At 40.9% G+C, this 19,744-nt stretch overlaps 1 protein-coding gene across 2 annotated transcripts in view; it reads right to left on the bottom strand.

The window, feature by feature from the left end:
* Window positions 1-3,389: 3,389 nt before the first annotated feature.
* Window positions 3,390-19,744, bottom strand: part of PTCH1 (patched 1) — a 138,576-nt gene continuing 122,221 nt past the window's right edge. For both annotated transcript variants that reach the window (XM_073633161.1, XM_073633152.1), the window contains exons 19-24: window positions 18,156-18,293; window positions 15,063-15,205; window positions 10,783-10,882; window positions 9,795-10,049; window positions 9,048-9,576; window positions 3,390-4,340 (exon numbers count right to left, since the gene is read on the bottom strand). In XM_073633161.1, coding sequence (XP_073489262.1) covers window positions 9,049-9,576; window positions 9,795-10,049; window positions 10,783-10,882; window positions 15,063-15,205; window positions 18,156-18,293 — 1,164 coding nt within the window. In that variant the 3' untranslated portion in view covers window positions 3,390-4,340; window position 9,048. The remainder of the gene's footprint in view (window positions 4,341-9,047; window positions 9,577-9,794; window positions 10,050-10,782; window positions 10,883-15,062; window positions 15,206-18,155; window positions 18,294-19,744) is intronic.

Raw genomic sequence — 19,744 nt, 5'->3', positions numbered from 1 at the left:
TGATCAACAAATTAGTGTCCTAACAGGTAAATAAGAGCCTTACTGAGAGAAAAAGGCAAGTTTGTCCTTGCTGACCTCACTTTCTGAAAATGCTACTTTCCTGGCTGATATGCTGATCTTGTGGATTTGCTCCCTATCAACTCATTGACCTACTGCATGCACTGTATTACAGCCAGGGAAGTAGCATTCTCAGAAGCAGACTCTGTCTCCTGCTTCCCTTTGAGGTGGAACACCAGTTTTAAAATGAATGCATTTTAAAACACTGCTCCTATGTAGCTGCCTGGTACCTAGCTTTATATGTTTTGCCCTGCCACTTGTGCAGCAGAAATCAGGAAATGGGAAGTTAAACATGGTGAGCCAGTTGATCAAAATGCTGTTTTAATCCGATGGGTTTTCAGGTGGTTTAAGCTGCAGGAGGAGAGCACAGGGTGGACCTCAGCAGGATGATAATCCTCTTCATAGTCCAATAAGCAGGCAGGTGACACAGGAATCTGCAAAGATGCAGTAGTGAATAGCGGGGTCATCATCCAGGCTATACAGTGTAGCAACGACTATGGAAATCACAAGATTTAGGGAATGGTAAAACAGTCCACACGTGTATTTCAACTGTTTATTTAGCATTTTAGCTCTATGGAGTTTAGAGTGGTTGTAAACCCCTACACATACCAAGTGAAGGGACTATCCTCAGGTGATACATTGAAATTAAACAAATCCTCCTACATAAGTTGTACCTGCTTATTTGCACTCCTCTCTACACTTATTTAAAGTCCAGAATTTATAAGCTTGTCTGAGAATTCAGAAAAAAGGTGCGGAGAGCGGAAGTAACACTCTGCAGAGCGCTGAGAGCTGAGTGGAGGGAAGGGAAGGGAAAGAAAGGGAAGGGACCCCCCCCCCCTTCACACAGGAGCAGAGCTGAGGCTGTCAATCAGCTGGAGATCCCTCCCCCGTCACCATTTTTCTCTTGGTGTCAAGAAAACTGGTCAGAAGTGGCTCATGCTGATCGCAGAGGAACGAAGCAGCAGACAGAAATGCTACTTTGTTCATGTCCGAGGTTTACAACCACTTTAAGTTCTTTACCTCGATGTGAACTCTAGCTCTAGGTGTAAAATGACTTTTTGAAGACAAAGACATTGATTTACTAAAGGAGATGAGAATCTTCCTAGAACATTCACTTCAAATACCCAAATCAGGTGAACACCAAATTCATCCTGAATTTCATCTGAACATGATTGGATAATTGAATATTCACACAATTTATTGTGCAAAGGTTCTCAATTCCCTTAGTAAATCAGCCCCAGACTTTGTAATATGAGTATATAGCGTAATGGAAACTGAAATTGAAAATGCCAGCTTCATGAATAGCTTTTGAACTGAAAGTACAGAGCAATTTGGTGGCGTCTTACTTCTTGCAGCATTTCTTTCCCACCTAGAAAACCAGAAGACATGGGATATATGTCCTCCTTCACAGGATAGTCAAAAGGGTAGAACACTAGCCTAATTTATGAGCCCCATTAATGCCAATATTCTTAAAGCTTTTACATTAACACATCTTTTAAAAAGGGATGTGCCTGCAGCAAGGAAACTTAAAGCATAGGCGGTTTGTTTACTAAAGAACTATAGGCTGTTCCCTTAGCAATATGAATTTCCACTTTGCATTGGAATTTTGCTTAGCCAAGTGAATAAGATGAAGCTCTGCTGACTTAAATCATTTACAGGCCAAAAAAAAAAAAAACTCCACTTAAAAAAAAAAAAAAAAAAAAAAACAATTTCCTTGCAGATTGGGTAGTCTATGTAAAGTGTCATCCACTAAGCTAAATTAAATTCCTATACAGAGTGAACATGCTCTATTCCTTTAGTAAATCAACCCAACAGACTGGATCTATTTTTGCATTAAACCTGAATGTTGGTAATGGCAAAAAAAAATAAAAAAATAAAAAAATAAAAAACCCCCCAAAAAAACAACGGTGAAGCTTAAAAGAATTGATGTTGGGTTTTTTCAAATAGGGAGTGGTAGGGGGTTTAAAAGTATCCCAGTTTTCAGTATTGGAATGTTCTCCCCTAGACTGGAACTTGATCATAATCTTATGAAGAGAGAATGGAGCATTTGATCACCTTAAAGAATGCCAGCTTTGATCTTAGATGAATGAAAGAAACCACAGGAAGTTTTAGCATCACTGTGCTATGTATGCCGATTAGTGGGGTGAAGGTAGTTTTTCAGGTTGTGTCATATGGTTTAGCTTGAAACACATACATATTAGTGCTATGTGGTTATTACACTGCAAGCACACAGGGCAATGTTTGTACTGTCAATGGCAGTGATCTGAACACACAGATATTTATAGAGGTCTCAGTGTGCTTATGTAACAATAGCTTATAATGATAAGAAAAGGCAGCTATGTATTTCAGGTTAGGTTATTTAAATTTCATTTTTTTTTTTTTTAAAGTGCCTTATTGATTTAAGTATTTCAAATAAAACTTCTTCTATGACAAAGCAGCATGCAATGTAATGCACTGCAACCCCACAATGGGACAGGAAGAAATCATACAGTATATCCAAGTATTTAAAGAAAAAAAAAATCTTAATATTTGAATTAAATTAATAGTATAAAGGTAAACTCTGAGCAAACAACATATCTATGTATGTAAAAGAGGAAGGGAGGTAGATAGGGAAACCTTTTACATTTTGTTTAGAGACAAGAAACACGACAAAACAAAATATTAGCACCAACATAAAGAGTGGGTATCATAAGCCATATAAAACAAGTAAAACAAAGTTCTCCTCTATTCATTGCTTGAAGTGCTTTCACTTACAGGTGATACTCGAAAAATTAGAATAACGTGCAAAAGTTCATTTATTTCACTAATGCAACTTAAAAGGTGAAACTAATATATGAGATATACTCATTACATGCAAAGAAAGATAGTTCAAGCCGTGATTTGTCATAATTGTGATGATTATGGCTTACAGCTCATGAAAACCCCAAATCCACAATCTCAGAAAATTAGAATCTATGGGGCATTGCCAAGAGAAAGATGAGAGACATGAGACCGAACAATGCAGAAGAGCTGAAGACCACTATTGAAGCATTTTGGTCTTCCATAACACCTCAGCAGTGCCACAGGCTTATAGTTTCCATGCCACGCCGCATTGAGGCAGTAATTGCTACAAAAGGGGGCCCAAACCAAGTACTGAGTACATATGCATGCTTATACTTTTCAGAGGTCCGATATTATTCTATGTACAATCCTTGTTTTATTGATTGCATTTAATATTCTAATTTTCTGAGATTGTGGATTTGGGGTTTTCATGAGCTGTAAGCCATAATCACCACAATTATGACAAATCACGGCTTGAACTATCTTGCTTTGCATGTAATGAGTCTATCTCATATATTAGCTTCACCTTTTAAGTTGCATTAATGAAATTTTGCACGATATTCTAATTTTTCGAGTATCACCTGCACAAGACGGGAGAGGCAATGTTTGGCATACCACTTACCAAAGAGTGTAAATGGAGGTGATGGCTGATCAATGCAACTGGCTTAGCACAACAGGAGCTTGCCATTTAACAGCAGTGAGAATGCCAAATCATGCCAATCCCCACCTCATAAATGGACATAAGTAGAGGTGTGAGCTCACTTTTTTTGCCAATGAGGATGTAAGTGCTCATGATGGAGAGGAGACTTTGCAGGTTGTACATAAGCACACCAAGACTATGCACAGTGGGACAGACTGTACAGTAAGTTATCACATGAGACAGGTGCACACGAGGACAGGCAAGGAACAACATCAGCGAAGACAAATTCTTCATATCTGTCTGTAAGAATAGAAATACTCACGCATAGCGTGTTTGAAATGATCAGTAACATACTACCACAGGGTTGTGATATGAACATTAAACATCAAAACACAAACCTTTTACACATATAAACACCTAATATATAAGCAATATTTGCATAGAAATTATACAAGTCCATTATACAATATTTAAGCAGCAGAAAACAAATAATGCTGAATCTTATATCTAGATTAATTAAAATGTGACAAAGATCCTGTACATTAAGTAGAGAGGGCAAATCTGCTTTGCCCCATCTGTTAAAAAGGAGTCAGGAAACTCCACCGTTATACTAACTTTACACAATTTTCTGTATATTACATATTTATACACCTTTTAAATATTTTTAAACAATATTTAACACATTTGTACAATAGATTACAGTAACAATGAACTGTTGTCCTGATGCAGCATGTCCATTATATAAAACCTCCAGCAGCTTTCATTAACCAGTCTGGAAATTTTGTCCCGTCTTTGGCCATCGATGATTCAGTATGTGTGGACTCTGGGAAAGAAAAAGAATTTACAGTCTCTTCATAAACTGTATAAAAAAAAAAAAAATTTTGTATTTCAGCAAAGCAAACAGAATCATACCTGAACTTGCAGATGACAGGTGGATAATGAAAATGTTCTATTTGTTGGCCATACATGTTACAATAAAATAGTAAAATCTACTATTGATTGAGCAACCACCATGTAGCACGCAGATCTACCTTAGCAAGCCATATCGTTTATATCTTGTCAAGTAGACCCTGATACTACAGAGTTATTGGTAGATCGTACAATAAGATTGCAATATAAATGGTCAGCTTGAGGCTATGCACACCAAACCTTTTCAGTTAGATATAAAAACAGGAATAAAGACTGAAGGGAAAATGCATGCTTTTTCACTAAGGCCTTGTTCACACAGGGTGCAATAAAGCATACACTCGTAGAAGCCCAAGTTTATCCATACAAGTATGAACAGGTGTTCCGCGCATCCCCATGCAGGCAATCCCACTGATGTTAATTTTGATGATGCAGCAGCTACACAGGCACAGATGCTGCTCCCCATCTTGGACACCTGTAAACACGGGCATATGCTCCAATATACACAAGGCGCAAAGTACCCATACACACACTATTAGATTTTCTGCAGATTTTTGTCTTCAGATTCAACAAAACCATGTAGTGCAAGGGCCTGTCTGATTGCATACAAATTGAAACTCTTAAGGTTTGACCTCATACTATATGGTTTTGGTAAATCTGAAGAAAATCTATATGTGTGCATGGGGTCTAAGCAGATATTGCATTCATTAAAAGCTGAGCAAATAATAACAGAGCCGTAAAATAAAGTGTAATGCTACATTTTATGACTAAACAGTGTGCTGTGGGCAGACATGTCAATTCTTCTAATTCTGCTATTAAACAATGGGCAAACCTTCAGCATTTTTAGGCTCCATGTACACTGAAGCTCATAAACGGCTGTTTTTTGAGCGTTTTATTTATTTTTTTTAACAGCCCATAAACTCCCTCTATGTTATCCTATGTGTCCATGCATACATGGACGTTCATCAGCAGGGGCGTTTATGGGCGTTTCTCTGCCTCTATTCAAAATCAATGGTTCCCTATGGGTGCCTACTGATTTGAATAGAAGTCGCACCAGAAGTCGGCTCATGATGATCCGACTTGCGGTGCAACTTGTGTGCCGAGGAGGAAAGGGGAACCCCTGCCAAAATGAAAAAAAAAAAAAAACTGGAGTGGGGTTCCCCCCAAAATCCATACCAAACCATTATCCAAGCACGTAGCAGGTAAGGGTAAGGGGAAAGGGGACCAGGCCACATGCCCTCAACATGGGGGGGGTGGGTGCTTTGTGGCAGTCATTCGGAGGCCACACACCCTTATGACATCATCGCCCCATCATGCCCCGGGGGGTGACATCATATAGAGGCGGGGCCTCCAGATGACATCAGCAGGTGGCCTCGCCCCATGCCAATATAAGTCAATGCACACGGCAGACCCAGCATTACACCCGGAGATTGCGTTGCGTCAACATCGGAAGAAGAACAGAGGGAGAAGACAGTGCAGAGGGAAGAAGGACACTTTTTTTTTTTTTTTTCGGTGAATGGGTATGGGTACCCCATACTCATTCACATAGAGTGGGGGGCCAGGATATGGGCCCCCCCCTTTGTTAAAGGGGGCTTCCAGATTCACAACCACCGGTCAGGGTTGTCCAGAAGAGGCCCTTGTTCACATCAACATGGGGACAAGGTGCTTTGTGGTGGGGGGGGGACAGGGCCCCCCCTGCCCCAAAGCACCCACCTTCATGTTAAGGGCATGTGGCCTGGTATGGTCCAGGGGGGCGCTCGCTCGTCCCCCCCCCCCCCATCCACATAAGGGTTTGGTATGGATTTTGGGGGGGACCAACACCATTTTTATGGCGTGGGGGTTCCCTTTAAAATCCATACCAGACCAAAGGGACTGGTATCGTCCGAGGGGGGGAACCCACACCAAATTTGTGGTCATTTTGGCGGGGGTTCCCCTTCATCTTTAGCACACAAGTCGCACCGCAAGTCGGATTATCATGATCCGACTTCTATTCAAATCAATGGGCTCCCATAGGGAACCATTGAGGCAGAGAAACGCAGCTAAACGCGCATTGATGCCAATGCAAAACGCTGATAAAAATGCATTTTTAAAGCAACGTTTTCCTGTCAGCAATCCGACGGCCATACGACTTTGAGCGTCCTCAAAAAGGTCATTACACAAAACTAGAAATGACAGATTAAAAACAAAAGATAAAGCCCCACAATATTTTGCTGTCACTGTGTTTACTGAGGAGCGCACATAAAGACCAGCAGAGAGCGCCCACTCTTTGTGCATTGGTATTTAATCATAAGACAAACACGCAGTCCTGTTTTGTGCATTAGCACTTAATTGTAAGGCATATACATTATGATGAAGTGCTAATGCACAAAATGCAATAAAGTTCTGCCAGACTGACATTTGATGTGTGCTTTACGATAAACACAGTTGCAGTGTATAAGTGCGGGGGATTTACCTTTTTTTGGATCAGACTCCATTGTGAAGCTCCTACATTGCATCTATGCCTTGCCATAGTGGTTGAAATGAAGGCTACAGGTTTGATTTACTAAAGCCGGAGAGTGCAAAATCTGGTGCAGCTGTGCATGGTAGCCAATCAGCTTCTAACTTCAGCTTGTTCAATTAAGCTTTGACAAAAAGCCTGGAAGCTTGCTATGCAGAGCTGCACTGGATTTTGCACTTTCCGGTTTTAGTAATTCAACCCCAATGTGTTTGTCCTTTACTCTCTACTTGCTACAATATAAAATGAGGTCACTGGCAGAAATAGAACTGGTAAACAGGTAAAACGCATACAGTGCCTATAACCATTCAGAGACTGAGATCGTGGAAATGCCCTAGTTAAATTTAGCCAAATGCTATTCAGGACACATATAGGAATATTGTTTTTATTTAATATTGCTGTTATGAAAAAGGTGGCAAGTCTACAGTCAATCAAGATAATAAGGGCTTTAGGTCAGTGGTTCTCAACCCCTTTAGTACCGTGACCCCTTGATAAAAATTCCCCAGGTTGTCGGAACCCCTAACAGTAAAATAATTTTCGTAGCACCCAAGCCAAGACAAATAATTTGCACCCCTAACCCACGGACATTTAGCGTTCCCCGAGTCCCTTCCACTCATACAAACGCCTTATGGTACATTTTAGGATGTTCCACTCTCTTTGTTCTCCTTTCTTTCCCTTTTATCTCTCTCTATCCTAAATTCTTCCCCCCATCCCTCTCTCTAGCCGTCTTTCGTGTTCTTTTATTCTTTCTCTTCCTTTTTTCTTTGTTCCTCCCCCTCTTTTCCTCTCCCTTCCATGTATTCTCTATTTTTATTCCTTCCCTTAATCCTTGGTGGGGGAATGGGATAAGTGGCAGCACTGGTGGGGGGTGGAATGAGTGACAGTGCTGGTGGGCAGTTGGGATGAGTGGCAGTGCTGGGGGGGCTCTTGATCAAGGTCATCTGCTGATCTGAGAACTGTAGTGGGGACTTTTAATGGACTTTTATTGGCAACTATAATCACAGGTAGTGTAACTCACTGTCTCTCCGACATTGTGGTGTCTCGCAGCAGTGACACCTATGCCAAAATCAGGAGATAGGGTCTCCTCCAGCCCCTCCCACTATAGCTGACCTATAGTCTCTGCCCCCCAGCCATGCCATGAACTGAATGGGTGGCTGCAAAGAGGCTGAGTGGGCAGCTGTGGGCAGGGCTGGGATAAGGGGTGGCTGCCCTGGGCACTGTGGTATCACGTGAGGGTGCTGTGGAGGGGGGATTTGAGGAGTAGCAGATTTGTGCTAAGATTAGTTTTTTGGGGTTTTTTTTGGAGAGGGGATGGGTGCTGGGGGGATTTGGGGAAAGAGTATTTGAGCTGTTATGGGGGAGAAAAGATTTGTGTTGGGAGGAGTGGGAGTTCAGCAGAGAGGGGTGGAATTTGTCCTGGGAGGAGGGTGAATTTCTGTTTAGGGGGTTAGCATGCAGATTAGGGCATGCTTGCCCTGGGCTCTAGATGGCCTTGTCCCGGCACTGGCCGCGGGCTTCATGAACAGCCCAGCTGGGCGGGCGCAAAAAAGGTTGCGAGAACGATGCGGGCTTCAGGAACAGCCCAGGATTCGGTGACCCCTGACAAATTGTCATTCGACCCCCAGGTTGAGAACCACTGCTCTAGGCAAAGGGCTTTGCACCTTGAGTTCGACTTAACAGTATCTCGCTAAAATATTTCTGTGCCAAGTTTTTCTCCTTGTGTCCTTTATTCTATGACATTTTGTCCAGGATCTAAATTATATGTCAAGCCAAAACTTTTTTGTTCCTAATTTAGTTTTTCGTAAACTAAAGAAGAGTTAAAACATGCCAGTTCATTTGTTTGCTGTGCTGTCCATTTCTATTTTTGAATATTTCCCTTCACTTTCTATCCCAGGGATGAAACAGGAAGGGAGATGAAATCTCTCCAAATTGAAGGAACTCCCCCCAGACAGCTGTCACTGCAACAAAGAGTTCCTTGCCAAGTTTTAATTGCTGTCTGTATTCCAACTGAGCCAATTCAACCACTATTTGTCCTAGTGACAACTTCAACTGAAACACTTATCATGGTCAATCAAGTGTTTTAAAGACAACTCACAGACATAGTGACATTAAAAAAAGATGTGAATTTACCTTATTTTGAGAAATGTCCTTGTGTTCTTTCTTCACATTCAAAATCTTGCAGTTCTATCACTTCTACTTTTGAGTCCCTTTTTTCATACCGCACATTAGAAGGCACATGAGGGTCCTGGAAAGGTCCATGTTCATCTTCATGATACCCACTGTAGAACGGGTAGCTACCACGAGCACTGTGGCTACACAATGAAGGATGAACTGCTACAGTAACTGAAGCAGAGGCAGTCACAGTAGTAATAGGCTGGCAGTATGAAGGCACTGAAGCACCTGCTGGAGCAAAGGCAGGTTTCCTGTTGTTCTGTAAATGGGGTCTTTGCCCTGAGCGTTCTCTGGTACTGGTCCCACTATGCTTCTCAGCAGAAGATTCAAAAGCGTCTTTGCGAGGTCGGTATGGAGGTGGACACAAACCATCCCTTGGTTCCCACCTCTGATTCCTACTAGGTCGCCACTGTTGCTGAATTCTGGGGTCCCGATTAGCTTGTGTCCTCTGACTTGACTGGCTCTGTCGGGTATCAGGTTGAACAACCTATGAAAATAAAGAAAACACATTTTACTAAAAGACAACAGCTTCAACCACATCTATAACACTCCTTTATTCTCTCTTTTCCATCACTGCAGGATTTACGGTCTTAGCATAATGCTGCTAAAATGAATGCCCTGGTGTTAAAATAAATAACAGCAGTACTGAAGATAAAAGCATGAAGGTGACCAGACATATTGTGCAAATTCCAAACTAATACTCACAGAACACCTAGGGAAGACTGGGTTTCTTGTGGCCTCCACCATAACTTGATGAGGTGGTACTCCAGATAACTGTTGAGCCTCATACTGACGAAGCTCCTCACTGATGCCAGATACCGTTGTCTGAGAACCTGACTCGGAGTCTGAAGAATCGGATCCTGTATGTGCTTGTCGTGTGAACACTGGAAACTTCACAATATTTGGTGGAGGAACTAAGCATGGTGTAGGTAGCCGGTCTCTTCCATCAATGGGGGAGACCTGTTTTTTTTTTTAACAAGTATATTACGGTTATTTAAATACCTCATCTAAAATATATTACTTTTTTTAATACATTTGATTATGTGGGCTACAATACTTCAACATTCAGAACTTTTAAGTCGCTGAACCAAAGCTAGTATAGAGGCAAGGAATTAACACTTTTGTCTGGCTTTCATTGGTTTCATGCGTGTTTTGGCTAAGGCCTCATTCACACAATATGTGCAAAAAAAAAAAAAGGATGGAAAAGCTGTGCGGGTTTCACTTGCAGAGACACAGGTTTACATCAGTTTTCATGCATGTTTCAGGGAGCTTTTATGCACAGTGACATCAGTTTTCATGTGCGTCTTATGTGCCCTATTCACGCCACAATGATGTCACACCGTTTTTTTTTTTTTGCGCAGAAAACCGCAAACTGCATACACTTTGCAGATTCCTGCGCAGAAAAAAAAAAACCTACAACTGATACCAGTGTTGTGGTGTGAACATGGCACATAGAGAATTGTTCTGAGCATTTGCAGTACGCATGCAGAAAAACTGACAGCTCTGCACATGGTGTGAATGAGGCCTTAGTGATTTGGCAGTACCGAAGCCAGATAAAATTAGGCTACTGTCACTTTCAGAAAGAGGCCAGCACTACGAAACCTTGTTCCACTTGAGGTGTGGCAAGGATGCGTCAACTAAACTGAGCACAAAAATTGCACTTTGATTAGAATGTGAATAGGGAAATTCTTACCTCAGGGTAAGGTCCGAAAAATGAGAGGAGAACTGGGAGCAGAACCAATCCATTCAGAACTCCAAGGAGGGTTAATATTGCTAGGACAGCAAAAAAGTATCTGCAAGGTGGAGAAGAGCAAATTCAGTATCTTCTCAATTAGTTTATATATACTAAGTACAATTAGTAGATTTTACTTTGTATATTCCATATAATTAAAATGACCTCCAAATTAGAACTGTATAAAACATGCATTTACAAGGTCCAAACAATGACACACAGCAAGACAAAAAACAGTGGGATTTAGTAACACATTTGAATTTACCTCAGATACTGTATCCCATAATTCAGTGTTAGTTTGGAGAAAAGAAAATAGTTATATTGTTAGGAAGACAGAAGGCTTGAAAGATTACTTGTATATAAGAAAATGCAACATGTGACTAAAAATTATGGATATGGATAGAAAAACGGGCGTGCGCACACATACTCTGCCTATTAGCCAGAACTCAGAAAATGATAACAAATGAAGGAAAAAGGATCATTTCCACAAAATAGTCTTTACTAAAAAAGGAGAGAGACACTTTTACTGCTGCTAATTCAATGTGAACTTTTTGTGAAACTTACTATAACAATCTCCAATTAAACCTCCAGTTTGTCAGGTAAAAGTTTTTCTCCTTTTTCCCCCCTCGGTTATTTAATGACTGTACTCTTAGAATTCAGCGAGTTTCAGTTTTACCACATAGCTTAAATGGCAAACCGTTTTGAACAGGGAACCAGCTTTTTGTCCAAGAAAATGCTTTCCATTCTATGGTATGCCTCAGCATTGTACGTAGTAAAAGGCTCCACAATGGCCGAGCTGCATTGCAGGCTAATCTTTTGTTGATCAATTTAGCATCTCTGAATACTCTTGTTTTGAGTCAGCCAATTCAAACATAAAGGCCAAAGTAATGGGGAAGAGGAGGGAAGTGCACAAGTGCATGTTGTTTCCCACCGCTGAGGCTTATGGTCAGGGATTATTCAGAAATATTCAGGGATTAATCAGAAATATTCTAAAAATTAAATGTCATTTGGGCATTTTCAGTGTAGCACTTGAGCATGTTTACTGCCCGTTTTCTTTTGCAATAAAACATGGAGTGAGAAACTAGGTAAAAAACTGTGTCTGGTTTGTGGGAATGAAAAGAATAGAGAGGCCTGCAATAGAGTCCCTTTTTTCAATAGGTCAGATGTCCCTTCAAGATTTAACAAAAGAGGTTAACCAAGTCTTGTTTTCCACTATCTCTTTTGGCTGAAATCCTAACATACAAATAACCTGGTTCTGTAAACAGCTTGGGAAATCTTAACTCCATTAGCACAATGTAACTATGTAACAATCAGTAAGCCAATGTCCTATTCAAACGCAAACCAAGTAAAACTTAAAACTGGGATTTGGATCAACAATAGACCCCAGAAACATTTAAATGTCATCCATCTAGCACTAGTATAAACAATGTAATTATATTTCCGTGAAGTCTATGTATACAGCGTTTGCATGTTTCCTTCATTTTACTGAAGAACACTGTTTAGCTAATCTTTCTGCCTTCCCAAAAGATTTGGAACTCTGGTATTCCCCCGAAACAACAAAAACATATTATCTATATATATATATCTATATCTATAGATATAGATATATATATATATATATATATATATATATATATATATATATCTCCCGTGATCTCTCCACATCAGTCCCCAAAAATTAGTTGGACATGTTAACATTCAAGGACTGTGCTGAGTTAATGAATTAAACAGGGCTTATTAGGATGACACTTTACCTCCTCTATATCCAAAGAGCAATAAGCATTTAAAAATATACCTGTAAATGTTAAAATACAGGTATACTTTTACCTAAACACTCGCTAACCTTTCCCTCACACAGCAGCTTATTTAGATCCCTTTCACACCGAGCCGCCCCGGGCATCAGTGGTAAAGGGGCGCTATTTTTAACGGCGCCGTGTTAACCCCCACTAGCGGCCAAAAAAAGGGTTAAATTCGCCCGCATAACACCGCCGGTATCGCAGCGCTACCCCATTGATTTCAATGGGGAGCAGCGGTGGAGGAGCAGTGAGTTCCCCATCCCCTCGGGCTTTCACACTGGAGTGCATGGAGCAGCTGTTTTAGGGCGTTTTGCAGGCGCTATTTTTAACGCTATAGCACCTGCAAAACGCCCCAGTGTGAAAGGGGTCTTAAAGCGGAACTAAATCCTCCTAAATCCTTTTCAACCAAGGAAGCTGCTATCTTAGCCTCTCTATGATCTGCAACTGCCATGGTGCTGCACATGTGATCAGTTATGACAACAGCCATTTAATGGTTTGACGTTTGGTTGTGAGCACAAGCAAATGTGACAGTTAGCTTTTTTTAAAACCATTAAATTGATGGGTTTAGTTCCAATTTAACTCTGTTGTACTGCTGCAGCCTCCCTCAATGCTCTCTTAAACCCTGGCCGTGTCTAAGCACCACTAACTTAAAATGGGATTATAGATCGAAACTGGGAGATCCTCCATATGCAGCTCTTTGCAAATAAACGAGAACTTATTTTTGTCAGACTAGCTGTAAACACTGGATAATGCCATGGAAGCACCATGAAGGTACGCAAGCAGCTAAAGTGTGGCGAGTGGGAGGTAATTATTAAGCCTTAACATGGTTGAAAACCTCAGAAATTTGAACAAAGCATATCCCTCTTTAGTGTATATTTGTCTCAATTAAAAGCACTAAGGCCTGGTTCACATCTATGCAAATTGCAGTTTGCATATTCCGGGTGCATTTTGTGTTTTTCAACACGCGTTTTTGATCCATTGAAGTCTATGGAACCAAAAAACTGAAAAAAGTCACTGGCTCTTTCCATAAAATGCACAGATATGAACGTGACCATGTTAAATGGACTTTAGTGTGTTTCTGCAAACCTGAAAATGCACTAAAAATGCATAGGTGTGAACCAGGCCCAAGTGTCTGCTGCCTTGTTCCTCTATCAGCATGAGTTACTTCTGACACGTTTTCCAGGACACCTAGAGAAAAACGTTTCAACAACTGTACAACTTCTCATAACTTATGTAGGAGGATTTGTTTCATTTCTGTTTATCATCTGAAGATAGTCCCTTCACCGGGTATTGTAAGGGTTTACAACCACTTTAAAGTGGAAGTCCATGCAAAATCTAAAATCCCTGCATCTATATAGACACCAGGGATCCAACATTAACCTCTCAATCCCTGTAAAGGAAAAAAACGAGTATATATAACATACCTTTTTGAAATCCGATCTGAACCATTCTCCAGTGGCGGAAGCTCTGCAGAGGACACGGAGGACAACGGCTGTGAAATGAATGGGAAGTGACGTCACCCATAGAGCTACTATGGGGCTTCTGTTGTCCTCCGTTTCCTCTGAACCCGCTTACACAGAGAGGCCATGGCTGACAGCTCAGCATAATATTCGGTCGGAGCAGGTCAGATTGGCTTCCAAAAAGGTATGTAGACTCATTTTTTTCTTTACAGGGATGGAGAAGTTAGTTTTAGATTGTGGGTGTCTATAGATGCATGGATTTTAGATTTTGCATGGACTTCCACTTTTAGCCTGTGGGGCAGTATAGTAAAAGTTAAATTACACGTACACCTGTCCTTTAATTCCTGTTTTGTATTTAAAAAATGCCTGATTTATGTGTTCCCCTTCTTAAGTGGTGGACTCTTACTCTGTGTGGACATTTAGGTCAATGCACAGAGAAATCTCACTATATAACTTTCTTAGGTTATTAGGACATGTGGCTATGTGGCTATTTTTGGGTAACACATTTAATGCAGGTTTGGAAACATGTCTGTAACCCGTAAGAATCTCACAAACCCATCCTCCCCTCGGATTTACTCTCGGGCCTCTTTTTGCCACGGCAGCTAATCACAATGAAGCAGTGATACATCTAAGATTAGTCATTTTACAGAGCTCCACAGGTTGTTTGTAATAGAGAGGGATCAATTTCACTGCACTTATCAAATTCCTTTCAAAGAAAACCTCCTCAGAGCTGACAAACTTACATTCTTAATGAAATCCACAAGAAAACAGCCTCCCCCTTAATTCCCTGCAGAAACCCCTGAGCACTTAATGTCATCTACTAAATGTGACTGATGGCTCCGCAGCTCAGCCCACAGAGCATTGTTTTATGTGCACAAATATGGAGAACGACATTTAAATATATATGATATTTACCAAATAGCAATATTTTATCAATCCTTGTAGTTACTTTGTGTTTTGTATGAGGAATAATCATGCACATTACCTGACAATAAAGTCAAACTCGGAGCCAGCTAGCATAAGGACCCCCAGAAGAGTTGAGACGGCTCCATCCAGCACTGGTGCAAACATGTGTTCCAAAGCCAAAACTGCCCTCCGGTTCTTATCACCAATGGCTGTGAGAAAAGCCTGCAGATAGAAAAGGTATTAGCCTGGATGATACAGAAAGCAAATCCTGTACAGAAAAATTTGTGAAATTTATACTAAAGATGCCCATGCACATTAAAGGCTAAGTTCACCTTTAACAAAAAGGGGTGCGGGGTCCGTTTTATATCATGTTATACCCTACATATGACTAACATTACCATGGCGTGAAAGGTGGAGTTAGTCTTTAAGAGAGGACCACCTTGCCTGTTCCCTGGAGGAGTCAAGAAATCTTACACAAGAGAATGGGGGCTGTCCCTTTTCCAAATACTAGTTGCCTGGCTGTCATGATGCAGAACAAGTCAATAAATAAGAATTAACTTTTCTCTTTCTCTTGATCAGCGCAATATCGGTGACTTGGAAGACAATGAAGTCAGGGAAACATCTTAACATCCAAAGAACTGGCAAATGGAAGTCGGTAATTGGCAGCCTCTTGATTTCTCTCATTAAAGATTTCGTTAAAAATGTCACAGCTAAAGATCCTGCTGTTTGATTACTCTGAACTCGGACAAGCCATCAACATTCATTTATACTCCCTATTGCTCCCACTGAATATGGGTGAGATAAGAATTGATTAAACTGGCTGGGGAAGCAGTTATTGCCCTTTACATGAGACTGGAGGTGCATATAAAAACCGGCATCTACCTTTTTAGCAAGAATGTCAGTTTCTAGATCTCCTCCAGATGTGTTATGTTGAAACTCACCCCCGCCACATCACCCTGAAAAAGGGGGACACAATTTCAAAGAGGGGGGCTGGATCTTGATGGCAACAGAGGTAGGTAGCTTCACTACCATTTTACAATACTTCAAGCTATAAAATTAGACGTGGCTCTGAACTTGGCTGACATGAATGAACAGCTGGTAAATAAAAGGGGACATCTTGGAGCAGCTGAACCCCTATAGTGACATCATAGCCAGCAATACACTGTGTGGATAATGTGTTAAATGTGTTATAAAAGGCAAAAAGTTTTTCCCCCCCGATACATTCTCTATATTAAAAGGTAAAAAAACTTTTCAAAAGGTGCCCTCCCCTCCCACTTACACAATTACCTGAGCCTGATCTTGAACCAGTGCTGTACCTGTCTGCAACAGCTCTTCTCCCCTCTCTCATTTCACAGGATACTCTGCAGCTATTGGTCCTGCTGCTGCCAGTCAAATCCTGCAAGAAGGGAGTGGGGGCGGGGACGAGTCATGCCGTGTCTCTTTGGATGCACACAGCATGGCTCAGGATCGAGCCTGCATGAGTGCCCCCATAGCAAGCGACTTGCTATAGGGCACCCAGAAAAAAGGGGGAGCCAAGTTTGCTGCCAGGGGACTTTAAAAGCGGTTTGGTGCTGCTCTGTGCAAAACCATTACACAGAGCAGGTAAATAAAAAATGTCTATTAATTTTCAGAAAAGAACGCCTATTTCTGAAGCCTGTTTTTTGGGGACAGGAGGAAACAAGGAAAACAGACTTGCCATAGCCAGGGGCGGACCGACAACTCATGGGGCCCCCGGGCAATAGGAGATTATGGGGCCCCCGGGCAATAGGAGATTATGGGGCCCCCGGGCAATAGGAGATTATGGGGCCCCGGAGTATACACAATATACACACACAGTATACACACACAGAATACACATACACACACTGAAAAGGTACTGGAGAGGCGGTGCAGCTATAATCTTGGGATTTAAAAAAAAAAACACAATTTTTACATACTGTCCCTGGTTTTATTGAGGCTGACAACCCTGATGGGGCCCCTTAGTGGCATGGGGCCCTCGGGCAGTGCCCGAGTACCCGAATGGTCAGTCCGCCCCTGGCCATAGCACTCTGCAAACATGCGCCAAATGCCTTAGGAGTGCTTAGCAGGCATTTGTGGCATGCTTCCATTGATTTTAATGGAGGCGTTTGGCAAGCTTTGTAAGTTGTACCGCTTGACAAATGCTGTAGTTGAGAGTAAAATTACATGTCATTACACCCCATTCACACATGTGCAACTTGTCATACGACAAGTCGTACCCCATTTTTTCCAATGATAACCCTTCATATATCTACTACTACAAGTTGTAGCAACTTCAAAAATAGTTCATGCACTACTTTTGGTCCAACTTCCATGCAATTTGAGGGCCATAGACTTCAATATTAGGCTCCATTCACACTTGTGCGACTTGTCATGCAACTTTGCACATCATAGCTGCACGACAAATCGTTCGAGGGCCATAGACTTCATTGTTAACCCTCAAAAGTTGCATGAAAGTCGTGCCTGAATGTTATACAATGCAACAGTTGTCCATTATCACTGGTCAAAGCCAAAGTTGTATCCAAGTTGCACCCATCCAAAGTTGCACTCCAAAGTCGGTGCAACTTTGGAGTCGTACAAGTGCGAATGGAGCATTAAACTTTAAAAGTTGCATGAACGTCGTACCTGAATGTTTTACATGCAACAATGGTGCAACAATGGGTTCTACTTTGCAGAGGGAAAACACATCCAAGTTGCACCCATTTAAAGTTGCATCAAAGTTGCACTCCAAAGTCGGCTCAACTTTGGAGTCGTAAGTGTGAATGGATGTAAAAAAAATAAAGTATTTATATATGTGAATCAAATGCCTTTGGTTTACACCCAAGTGAACGAGGCCTTATACACCAAAACTAAACTCTTATTAAAAAGGATGTACGCCATATGATATGCTAAAATCACAATGTCATCCTAGGAATCTAGTTAATCTCTGACTAAGCAGACAAAACACAGCGAAGATAAAAGTTCATTCTACAAACAAAGATAATGCCATATAAAATCATAGCAACTAGTATAAACAATGTATACAGAGCACAGAACTATAATAAAAATATTCCCATAGGAAGTTTCAGAAAACTAAACAAAAGGAGGAAATTGATACAAAAACAAATAAAAAAAACAAAAAACACAATATTAAGAAAGCAGAAGCAGCACTTACCAAGGCCACATGTACAGTAAATTCTACACCAATGCCCACTGAGGCTACGAGGATCACCACGGGCACAGCACTTAACTTAATGCCAATAAGACCCATCATCCCAAACAGCTCCACCGTCATAAGGGCAAGTACCAGAACCTGCGAAGAAAAGAACGCGTCAGCTTTCATAGCAGCATACATGCAACAGTGCAAAACAACACAGAGTACTGTGAACAAGACCGACAGTTTTTAATAAGCCCAACGTCTGAGAGGTGCAGGGGTTATATGGCTGACATAAAAGACCATGCCTTGTTGATTTTCCTCAGCACATCAGGGGTTAGCAGCTCTTTCTTCAAGACACTGATGACAGTACTGCATTCATCCACAAGAGGGTCTGTAAATATAACATTTGACCTTGTTCGCCCTCACATCCTCTAATAGACAAGACTTAGGAGTACAGCAAAGAAAAAAAAAAAAAGAAAAAAGAAGAACTGCCAGTAAGAAACTCATCGTTTTTCAGGGCATTTTATGTAAAATCCCTACCTTAAGGGTAAAATACTAAAAAGGGGAAGAATACTTTTAGGTGTTAAGTTACAGTCTCAAGAGTTTTAAAATAGTTGGAGGGCCTGGTATAGACAAAGCAAGCAGTGAAGAAAGTTCCACTGGTGAAACTGTGGGGCGAGCGAAGACAGAAAGGGGAAAAGTTGTCTTTCAGTTTCACACATACATTTTCCATCTAACTTGTGTTACCAGCAGCCCCTATAAAAAGGGATTGTCTTTGGTATAGAGAGAACCAAGGTTGCTGCTCTTTTCAGTTCCTCTGTTTTGTGAATCATTACAGAGTAGGTGGTCTGTAAGCTCCCCTTCCCATGTTCCCCTAACAAAAAGAGGCCATCAGTAAGGATTGACAATATAATTGCTTTTCATTTTATTTCACCTTGAACATATTTATTATTGTATTTTTTTTTCATCCCGTTTATAAAAAGTCAGAGTTAAAGGTTTAATATCAGAATGATCTTAATAAAAAAAAAATAATAAAATTGACTGACACAAAAAAAAAAAAAGCAAAGGCCACTTTATGAGAGCTTCCCTCTATAGAAAGTCATGTAATACGTTTGGTATGGAGATGGCGTACGTAAAGGCATCACTAAATAACGAACCGCCGTCAGGACATGGAACAAGTGTCTGTTTTATCCTGACCATTTATTAAAATCTCTCCAAATTATAACTCCCGTTATAAATGATCAGAGCAGAATTCTAAGTAGGCAAAGCTTTACCAAACAATATTTCCCATGAAACGAATGTCAAAATATCAAGTTTTAAAAGTAGGGCCTTAAATACTACTTACAAAATGAGTGGTAACACTTAAAGCGGTATTAAACCCAAAAGAAAACTTTTGTTATATTGCAGCTTACCAGTTCTTAGATGTGATGGCTGCATTGGTTTTCTTTTTTTCAAGTTTTCTTCTATTATAATCTGGTGATCCAGCCAGTTAGTCTGTTTTTCAAAAGAACAAGTTCTCTTCCATGTGTACCAGTTTACAGGGATGTGGCAAACCATTTAACACTGTCAGGGGTGCTCACAATGATCAGATTTTATTTATGTAAAAC

The sequence above is a fragment of the Aquarana catesbeiana genome, linkage group LG01 (assembly GCF_042186555.1).
Source record: "Aquarana catesbeiana isolate 2022-GZ linkage group LG01, ASM4218655v1, whole genome shotgun sequence".
Taxonomy (NCBI): domain Eukaryota; kingdom Metazoa; phylum Chordata; class Amphibia; order Anura; family Ranidae; genus Aquarana; species Aquarana catesbeiana.
This window is presented reverse-complemented; position numbering and strand designations above follow the sequence as displayed.